Source organism: Sesamum indicum, linkage group LG6 (assembly GCF_026168435.1).
Source record: "Sesamum indicum cultivar Baizhima isolate 11 linkage group LG6, ASM2616843v1, whole genome shotgun sequence".
Taxonomy (NCBI): domain Eukaryota; kingdom Viridiplantae; phylum Streptophyta; class Magnoliopsida; order Lamiales; family Pedaliaceae; genus Sesamum; species Sesamum indicum.
This window is the reverse complement of record NC_142662.1, coordinates 15,714,549-15,726,084: the sequence shown is the minus strand read 5'-3', so window position 1 is coordinate 15,726,084 and position 11,536 is coordinate 15,714,549. Positions and strand designations below refer to the sequence as shown.

The window sequence follows — 11,536 nt, the reverse complement described above, 5'->3', positions numbered from 1 at the left end:
AATCACGATCCGTAGACTATTGTGATCCATAGACAATTGTGATATACACATACGACCTCGAACTACAAGCCTTGAATTATGCATTAACTTGGTTAATCATTCACCTGATCCATACACCATTACATCAATGTCATGATAAATATTTTGTGCTTTGAACCCAAATATTGTACACTTAGTTCAAATCTAATTCATGACAAGTATTGATTTGACTCATGACAAGTTGTACACTTAGTTCAAATTGAACTAAATTCATGACAAGTATTCCGCGCACTTGGTTCAGACCCAATTCATAACAAGTATTTTACACATCAGACCCGCATTCCACTCCTTCAATCAGTTTCGACTTTCAGATGCACTTAAACTGTAATAAGCCCACTAGGCAAATTGCTTGGCTCCATATACTCTCCATAACATCTACCATAGCCAGATGTGAGCTTATCTTTGTCTCATGTTTTGAAAATTGTTGCTTAGACCAGACCAAACCAATCACATAATAAATATTAATTATTTTTTCTAAAATACACACAATCACATGACAAATATATTACACCTACCATATAATTAATACAAATTTGATCAAATCAGTCCAAACTAAAATTTCTCATAGAGAAATATCTCTAATGTTTCAGGCCAGACAATCAAATGATGCCATCTTAACATCAAACGGGTTCCCGCTAATGAAGTGTTCCTCGTCGCATTGACTGTAAGATAATGTTTCCTTCTATTCCTACAACATTCAAATGACAATTCATCGACTTGATTCAACATTTCATAGTAGAGATGTTGGATTGACGTTGAATTCAAAACCAACATTCATTGTAGAGATATTAGATTGAAGGATTCAAAACCCACAGGGAACCTGTGCTGGTATGGGTAAAACAAAGAAACATTCAGATGACAAACACAACAAAACGACGGCGGAAGGAACAAGGGGCCTGATTAAGATTACTCACATAACCATCCACAGTTAAGAACACAAATTGTTAATTATCATCAACCAGAATTACACACACACACACACACACACGCAGAAAGACACTGACACTGACATACACACAAAAATGAGAAAACACCCAACAAGGTACAAAATTTAATAAACAGAAATCGTCATGAAGCGATTGATTCGTCTAGAACGCAATTTAAGTCCCCTGGCTTCCTTTGACGTGCTGCTGCCCAAACTGCTCCGCCCTCTCCTTCACATCATGCGCGGCGTGGGCGAGCTTCTCGCGTGCGCGGTCCAGCTGCTCCGCCCCGATGGGGTGCTTCCCAGTGGCGTATTTGTACATCCAGTAGAAAAGAAAGCTGGCGACGGCGCCAAAACCTCCGGAGGTGACGAAGCCGGCGAGGATCAAGAAAAGGGTTATGGCGGCAGGGACGAGCACAGGGCTGAATATCACGAGCAGTGGAGTGGCCAAGACCAGGCCGATCACGGTGGCTGCGAGCGTCAGCCCGGAAAGGACCATGAGGGAGCCGCCAAGGGTCACCGCGGTGGTGGTTTTCGCAACCTGGTGGGAGAGCTGCTGCTTCTGCGGGTCATGGCGGGTTTGGATCGAGGCCATTTATCTGTTGGAGTATGAGAATTTGATCCTTGGAGAGCTGGGACGGGAGAAATAGAGTTGATCTGTTCTCCTGTGTGTGTAATGTGTGTTTATAATGGACACTAGAGGATGCATGGCGGTGTCACGTGAGGGATGGATGGGAGTGTCACGTGTTGAATGTCTGTGGTTTCAGCAGGATTTGCATGACACGGAGGCTTTTAGAGCAGACACGTATCGTCGTATGTCTCAATGAAGCAAAGAGTGAAGGTAGGTGGAGTTTGATTCTTCATACATAGGCGGGTTTGGCCGAAAACGGAGTTCAAGAATTGTAGTTCAAACCAATCCAATCGTAGGTGGATAAAAGAATTATTCTAAGAAAAAAAATAAAATAATCAATAAATTATCTGGTTTGATTGTTGAGCTTTCAGGGTGATAGAGTAAGAATATTTACGAGTAAAAATCATTTTGACACCCAAATTTCATATCTAATCTCAATTTAGTATGTGACATTTTATAAATAACATTAGCTGTATATATGACAAGTTGTTTTTAAATGCATATAATAAAATAATATTTTTATATTTTAAAATTATATTATATATAAAAATAAAATATATAAATTGATGTATCATATTTTTTTAAAAAGAAATAAATAAGTAAATAAAAGAAAATTAACGACAAAAAAATTTGGTATTACGGTATCAGTTTGTGAGTTGAAAAAAACCTTTCTTTTTATATTAGTATAGATAGATAGTATAAATACAAAGATGAGAATAGGAATTTGAGTAAGGAGTGGCAAAAAAATACATAAAGCATATTTTTAATAATTCAAAAAATTGATAGAGCGGTGTAAATCGTAATTTGTGAGTAAAAAAGGTGTTTTCTTTTTATTAGTACTAGTATAGCGCGTCGTCCCTACATGCATATAATAAATAATTATTTATGCTTTAGAAAATATTATAAATAAGAATAATCGATATATAAACCAATATATTATATTTAAAAGAAATAAATAAAATAAAACTAATTTAGAGATATTATCCTACACAAAAAAATTTAGTATGAGCAAAATTTTTAAATTAGTGTAATTGATAGCAAATAGATCATATAGAGGGATGAGAAGAAGAATTTGAGTAGGGGTAGTTGAAAATATATAAAAATATTTTTAATAATTTAGAAAATTAGTGTCGCAACATAACTTACAGCTATTTTTATAATTGATACATAAATTTTGCAAAAAAAAAAAAAAAATCTCATTTTAGTATTAAACTGATATAATATCCGTTAAGAAAATCATGCAAAGACAACTATAGCTCCATGCTGTTACGTACTAGAAAAGAATGATTAGACATGATATAGCAATATCATTATTTAAGGAAAAATATTCAATAATTCATTAAATTTAGGGAAAAGTATCATTTTAGTCCGTTAAGTATGCCTAATTTTAATTTTAATCCGATAACTATGCTCATATTTGTTTAGGTCTAGTAACTTACGAAATTGCTTACTTTTAGTCCTTTAGCAGATTTTCGGACAATTTTACCCCTATACAACTTCATATGCACTCATAGGGGTAAAATTGTCCGAAAATCTGCCAGAGGACTAAAAGTAAGCAATTTCATAAGTTACTGGACCTAAACAAAAATAAACATAGTTATCGGACTAAGTTTAAAATTAGGCATACTTAACGGACTAAAATAATACTTTTCTCTTAAATTTAAGGGCATAAATATATTGAACTATGACATCAATCATTTTAGAACTTGATAAGTATGTTTCTTCCATCACGAAGGATTCTCTCAATTATCATCACCACTAAGACCAATCTCACCGTAACAACACATTAATTGTTAAATAATTAATTAAGGGAGAAAAGCAGTGAATAAGACTTATAAAGATCATATCAAAGACATAACCATCTCTGACCAAATTCAAGATACAACCATCATATGCTTGAGGGTATCATGACTCCTCAAGTTCAAAAATTAATCTCGTACTATCGTAACTAGAATACTAGTTATATAGATCAAGCCTCCAAGATTTTCATATGATGATTTTCGTGAGTCTGTTCAATCAATTAGCAACTTCATCAACTAACCCACTAAAATTTCATAAACGCGACAATCATCCAATGAATGTAATACTTTGTGCAAATCTTTATAGGACTTTGGACGCCTAGTCTAAAAGGTTCTCGACTTGAAATATTTCAAACCAACCCTCAAAAATTGATCTCATAGCTGTCATCCAATGCACGACCCTCTACACGGGTTATCCAATTGCTTTGGGAGCATTTATTGTGACATTGAAACAATTCAACGTAATCAATAAGCACAACAAACTCATATTGCTAAGGATGAATACTTACTATATTCATCAAGTCAATATTAGATAAATGAAGACTTGTCGAATAGTTTTCAAAACTACTAATTTAATTCGTTTTTTAGTCACCTTTTCTAACATATGGAAAAACCAAAAATTTTATAAAAAAAAAACACACACACACACACAAATTCAATGTTATGATTATGGAAAAATAAAAAGTTTCAAAAAATTTAATTATCCTTTAAAATTTCCAAACCTTCATAAAGAAACTAATCTAACAATTTGTCTTAATCAAATATATTGAAAACCCGACAAGGATAAAAAAGAAGAATTTTTACAAGAAGAAGTAAAATCGTCAAAATATAAAAAATAAAAAATAAGACAGTCGGCAGAAAAAAAAAAAAGAGCCAACAGTTAGAAAGAAGTGGTAATCAGCTAGCAAACACATGGTCAACAAGCTATCGTGGTCAACAACTGTACAAAAGAAAGACAAAGATGATGACGAGCGCAATGACGTCATCCAAAACAAGTTTGAAGCCCAGGATTGAAGTCTGTGGGCTATTATAAATAAAAAGGATAGGAAACAAATGGGGATCATTAGAAAAACTTTTCCAACTCTTCAATACATAGTATTTTGACTCTTTCAAACTCTTATGTTTTAAATTTTCAGTGTATAGGGGTTTTCCAAGCAAGAAGAGTCATCTTTATGAGAGGCTAAAAGGTTGTCTCCTCCAATGGAGAAAATAATATTTATGTAATATTTCAACTATTTTCTTTAATAAATTAAAGGCTTCTGTTCCACTTGTTCATCCAAAAATTTTATTAGATTTATATATTGGAGTGCTTTTAATGCCCTAAAGTAAAAAAAACGAAATAGGATTGTGTTGTCTAATGTTGAAGGAGCCAAGTACTTGCAAACCATTAGTTGCAGTTGTATAGTTAGAGGAAGTCCGTAAAACTAAGGACTTGAAATAATACCCAAGAGCAAGGCGTTCTGTGACGTCCGTAGAATTTTTCACGTAATTGGAAGACTAATTGGTAATTATTAAAAATTTAAATTTAATTAGTAAATAAATTATAGATTAAATTTAGGATATAATAAAACTTGAACGGATCAAACTGAAGTTCGTTATAATATTTGGAGGCAAATTATATTAATTAAGAAAATTAGAAAGGACGTAATGGGTATTTTGAGAAAAGTTTAATTAAATATATAAAATAATAATAATATTTCATATATATTAGTAATATATATATATATATATATATACAAAATGAGGGAGATTTTGATTGAGGCGGTGGGGCCTCTTTTTCCACTTTTCCTCATTTTAAAGCACACACACTCACAAAACACACACACTCATACACACACAGCAACGCACACACACATCTTTATAGAAATTGCAATTTTCTCTCGGACAACAGGAAGAAAAACAGAGGTAAGAAATTGCATTTTCAATTTTTATTAATTCATATAATTATATTATTCAATTAGTTCATTTATTAAATGTTGATTATATTGAGCGGTGAATTATTTAATCGGAGTATTTTATGATTTTGGTTATTTAAATTAGTGTCAAATTAAATATCACAATCGCGATAAAAATGATATAGTTGAGTAATTAAAATATTACATTTAATTATTACTATAGCTAATTCACACAATTCCATCGGAATGATTAACCAAATATGTAATTCTATGTATTATTGTTTAATTAAATTGTATAGCAACGATAAATTAACAGAAAACTCATAGAAATACTTCGGAAGTTATATTTTAGAAATATTATGTTATTAAAGAGGAAAATGAGGTTTCAGTGGTAATATAATTTACAAATGTTATTAAAAATGATAGTTATAAATATATATGGGGTTTGATTAAATGAATTCTTATGAATTAGTTGATAAATTAAATATATGTTTGAGAAGCTTAGAAAATTTAGTTATTTATAAGAAAGTGGAACAGGGGTTTGGACTTTAATATAAATAGAATATTAAAAGATTGGTGGAAAATGTACGAACATTATATAATATTTTATTTAGAGTTTATGATATTCTATAAATATATTGATTATACGTATTATAATTTATTATAGGACGTGACGACAAGGTAGAGGGTTGAGCAGTCCCTCGTGAAATCGAAGCATTTTGGGATATAAGGTAAGTATAACTAATTGGATTTATATATATATATCTATATGTGTAGTATTGTATATATAATATATATTGATTTCTTGGATGCGAACGAGGATTTGGATTTATATTATTATGCGTGGCTTTCGTATATTGATTGTTTATATAATTAGTTGTGGATTATTTGTTAGATTATCATAATATTGATAAAATTGTTACTATGTAATATGTGATGGTAATGTAGAGATGTGCGGGATATGATTATGTGATAATTATATAACTGATTGTTGATGAAACCAAATTGGGAGTTGTTGTTGAGGAAGTGATTATTATAAAGAATAGAATGACGATCGTGAGTTGAAATAAAAGATGATGCTTACCTAGTTGGGAACACAGTCAATGGTATATGAAAATGTGATTGATGATAATGTGATTGATAATGAGATATGAAAAATATACGATTTAAGCTAGGTACCATGGCGCGTAGGGTACCGGGGTATTCTGGGGCACCAGGGAATATCCTGTGCTGTTAGCTACACACTGGGGTGGTGTGGGGGTACCATGTTTGTTGTGATGTCCTGTGCTATATTGCTACACAGTTGGAGTAAAAGAGTGTGGGGATATCACAAAACGGGTATCCTGTGCTGTATATGATATGATGATGGCCGGCGAAATTATTGACTGATGTATACCAATTAGAGTAAGTGGGGCCCTTAACTAATAAACGATAATGTCGCATATTGTGTCATAGATTGATTTATAATTGTGAGAGGTATTACTGCTTATATTTGATGTTGCTATTGATAATGACTGTTAGTCAATGTGACTGCATGTACGTGAAATTGTTGCCTGTGTATATATATAAACTGATCAGCTATATTATTGAGTAGGCAGCTCATTCCTTGCCACGTACTTTTCAGGAGATAGGTCACACTGATTAGCCACATTGGACTTCGAGCGGTGCCGTCGTCTTTATTAGGTGGGTCAGCCGTGACTTCTGAAGCTAGAGTTTTTGATTATTGGGTTGTTAAATATTCTGTTCTTTTATCGGGATTTGTATTTAAAGTTGTGGTATGATTTTTCTTGAGGTTATGTACATGAGGACATCTAGTGGAGGTAAATATGAACTTTTGGTGATATCTAATACCTTTTCTGATATATATATTATGTTGATAACTTAGAATTTATTTTACGAGTTGAAAGATAATTACTTATAAAATGAATTCTGATTAAAGAAAGGATGAAATAGAATTGATTAGATGTAGCGAGTAGGGGGTGCTACATTGGGTGGTATCAGAGCAGGTCTACGTTTCTAGGGTAATGATTGTGAGATGTCCCTAATGATTGAATTGTTTAATGTCAGATGGCTTCTCAAGGTACTCGTTCTGACCCAGTAGCTAGTAGCGAAGAGTTAACGGAGTCCGTAGAGGGCTCAGTGGCACCTGCAAGTGCAGGTGGGGTGGAGTTCGGTCGAGAGGGTGTTGGTGCTGAGGCTCATATTCCTCCCGGTGGTGCTCCAGTGGCAGGATTACCACCAGAGTATGCACCGATATTTCAAATGGCTTTTCAAGCCCAAGCGCAGTTACTTGCACAAGCGCGCGCATCCACTCCAGTGCCAGCACCAGTAGTCCCTACAATTGATCGTAATTATGAAAGAATCAGGAAGATGGGGACTACAGAATTTGAAGGTACCCTAGACCCAGAGATTGCTGAAAGATGGTGGGAAAAAATTGAAGATGTGATGAACTTGGTAGATTGCACTCGAGAGAACCGACTTAAGTATATTGTTTCTTTGTTCGTGGGTAATGCCTTAATTTGGTGGAGGTCTGTAAAGAGGGGATATGAGCCAAGGGAAATAACTTGGGCTGAGTTTCAGAAAGAGTTTGATGATAAATACAGACCCAAGATGTACCGAGACAAGAAGAGGATGGAGTTTCTAAATTTGGTGCAAGGAGATGATCAGACGGTGGCTGAATATGAACTTCGTTTTGCAGCATTAGCCAAGTATGCACCAGAAGCAATAGCGACGCAGGAGGATCGTTGTTACCGTTTTGAGCAAGGGCTACGACGGGAGATCAGAAGAGGCCTTGCAATCAGAATTACAAATTTTAAAACTCTTGTTGAATCAGCAGTTCGTATGGAAGAAACAGTAATAGAGGATAAGAAGAAGGGGGAAGAGAAGAGGAAATCGACGTATACAATGGGGGAATTGAGTAGGTTGACCAAAAGGGGAACCGCTCGCTCATTCTCTACGGGAAGTGGAAATTTTACACGTGGTGGTCCCATTTTTCGAGGAAGTAGTGGACAGAGGTTCGGGGGATCCACGGGCTTTAGCAGAGGTTCATTCCAATGCAGCTCATTTGTTACGCCTTCTACTAGATCAGGGAGGGATTTGGACCGAGTTATGGTCGAGGACCAGTTTTTCCTCCGAGTTGTTCTACCTGTGGAAGACAACATCAAGGGCCATGTTGGAGACGGGATGATATACCGAAGACTTGCTATCGCTGTGGAGGTAGAGGACACATTGCCAGAAATTGTTCCAATCAGACTATGGGTGTGGTTGAAAGTGTCGCTAGCGGGACTCAGAGTCAAAGTAGTGTTGGGAGTAGTGACAGGGGAGCTAGCAGAGGCAGAGGCAGGGTAGAGGCGCGGGTAACAGAGATAGTGGCCACGCTATTGGTAGCGGTATGAGGGGGCCTGGAGCACAAGGTACTCAGGGACAGACCCAGGCAAGAATATATAACATTACCAGAGAGGAAACCCCAGCATCGAATGACGTGATATCAGGTATGATATTGTTATCTGAAATTGTGGCTTATGTTCTGATTGATCCTGGCTCTACACATTCATATATTTCATCCGAATTTGCATCTAAAATACTGGGTGAGAATAGTCCGTTGGGATGTAATTTCATGGTTTATTTGCCCGTGGGTAGGGGTGTGGTAGTGAACAGTGTTAGGAAAGGGAGCTTAGTGAGAATCGGGGATGTAAATTTACCTGTAGACCTTATAGTGCTGGATTTGAAGGAGTTTGATGTGATTCTGGGGATGGATTGGTTAGCACAACATAAAGCAATAGTTGACTGTTATAAAAAGAAAGTGATGATCGAATGTTCTGGCGAATCAAAAGTAATATTTGTGGGGGATCATCAGGTAGTGCCAGTTTGTGTAATATCAACCATGGAGGCAAGGCGATTGATGTTAGAGGGTTGTGAAGCGTATCTAGCCCATGTGGTAGATACCGAGAAGGGTAATCCCACATTGGAGGAAATCCCGGTAGTGAGAGACTTTCCTGAAGTATTTCCTGACGACTTACCAGGATTGCCACCGCATAGGGAAGTGGATTTTGTGATAGAAACTCTTCCAGAAGTTGCCCCAATTTCTATTGCGCCGTACAGAATGGCCCCAATGGAATTACAAGAGCTCAAAAAGCAAATCGAAGAATTATTGGGGAAAGGGTTTATCAGGCCGAGTACTTCACCATGGGGAGCACCAGTATTGTTTGTGAAGAAGAAAGATGGGAGTATGAGGTTATGTGTTGATTACCGCCAATTAAATAGGGTAACAGTGAAGAATAAATATCCATTGCCGAGGATTGATGACCTGCTAGATCAGTTAAAGGGAGCTACCGCATTTTCGAAGATCGATTTGAGGTCTGGTTATTGGCAGTTGAGAATAGCAGAGAATGACATACCAAAGACAGTTTTTCGTACTCGTTATGGTCATTATGAGTTTCTGGTGATGCCTTTTGGGTTAACAAATGCACCAGCGGCATTCATGGCATTGATGAATCGTACATTTCAAGAATATTTGGATCACTTTGTTATTGTGTTTATAGATGACATTTTGATATACTCGAGGGATAGAGAAGAGCATGAGCAACATTTGAGGATAGTCTTACAAATTTTGAAAGAGAAGGAGTTATATGCTAAGTTAAGAAAATGTGAATTTTGGGTAAATCAGGTGGTTTTCCTCGGGCATGTAGTATCTGGTGATGGGGTTATACCTGACTCTTCAAAAGTAAAGGCTATTATGTAATGGAGAGTGCCAAAGAATGCCATTGAAGTCCGAAGCTTCTTAGGGTTGGCTGGATATTATAGGAGATTCGTTGAGGGTTTCTCTATAATTGCCGGTCCTCTAACCAAGTTGCTCAGAATGGGGGTAGAATTTCAGTGGAGGGAACAGTGTCAACAAAGTTTTGATGAGTTGAAGAAGAGACTGACCTCCAATCCGATTTTGATTTTGCCGTCTGGTAGCGGTGGATATATAGTGTATACAGATACTTCTAAACAGGGTTTGGGATGTGTGTTGATGCAAAACGGAAAGGTAATTGCTTATGCGTCCCACCAATTGAGGAACCATGAGTTAAATTTTTCCACACATGACTTGGAGTTACAGCGATTGTGCATGCATGAAGATCTAGAGACATTATTTGTACGGAGAAAAATTTCAGATCCTTACTGACCATAAAAGTTTGAAATATATCTTGACACAAAAGAAATTGAATTTGAGACAGAGGAGATGGATAGAACTACTGAAAGATTATGATTGCACTATTGACTTCCATCCAGGAAAAGCGAACGTGGTAGCAGATGCTTTGAGTAGAAAGAGTTCAAGTACATTAGCCAATCTAAGGAGTTACAATCAGACATTGCTGCTGGAGATGAGGTCTATGAATATGGAACTGGAGGTTGATCAGGTAGCGGGTTTATTGGCAGCCTTGCAAATTAAGCCAGACTTTGTAGATCAGATCAAAGAAGCACAGACTCGAGATCCTTTCTTATTACGAATGTTGGAAAGAATAAAACTTGGTAAGAAAACAAATTTTTCAATAAGAGTTGATGGAGTAATAATGAATGGGGGACGAGTTTGTGTGCCTGATACGGATGGGTTACGCGAAGCAATTTTTCAGGAAGCTCATAATGCACCATATGCAATGCACCCTGGTACTACAAAAATGTATCGGAATTTAAAATCTTATTACTGGTGGCAGACTATGAAGAAGGATGTGGCTGAATTTGTGGCTAAATGTATGACATGTCAGCAAGTAAAGGCAGAACATCAGGCACCAGCAGGTAAACTTCGACCTCTATCGATACCAGAATGGAAGTGGGAGAAGATCACTATGGATTTTGTCGTGGGGTTGCCACGTACATTCAAGAAGCATGATGCTATTTGGGTAATTGTGGATATATTGACGAAATCTGCTCATTTTTTGTCGGTACAAATAATTGATTCTCTGGATAAGTTAGCTGGATTATACATTTCTGAGATAGTGAGATTACATGGAGTGCCTATATCGATTGTGTTAGATAGAGATCCCCGATTTACCTCACGCTTTTGGGAAAGTTTGCAAATGGCATTGGGCACAAAATTGCATTTCAGTACCGCATTTCATCCTCAAACAGATGAGCAGTCAGAAAGAACGATCAAACCCTTGAAGATATGATGAGAGCTTGTACAATGGAGTTTAAGGGCAACTGGGATGATCATCTACCTCTAATGGAGTTTGCATATAATAACAGTTTTCATTCTAGTATCGGT

The 11,536-nt window shown here is 36.2% G+C and overlaps 1 protein-coding gene across 1 annotated transcript; it reads right to left on the bottom strand.

Moving 5' to 3' along the window:
• Window positions 1-967: 967 nt before the first annotated feature.
• LOC105164400 (oleosin Cor a 13-like) lies at window positions 968-1,637 on the bottom strand. Its single transcript, XM_011083044.3, has one exon. The coding sequence runs from the start codon at window positions 1,557-1,559 to the stop codon at window positions 1,140-1,142; it is 420 nt and encodes a 139-aa protein (XP_011081346.1). The 5' UTR covers window positions 1,560-1,637; the 3' UTR covers window positions 968-1,139.
• Window positions 1,638-11,536: the final 9,899 nt, after the last annotated feature.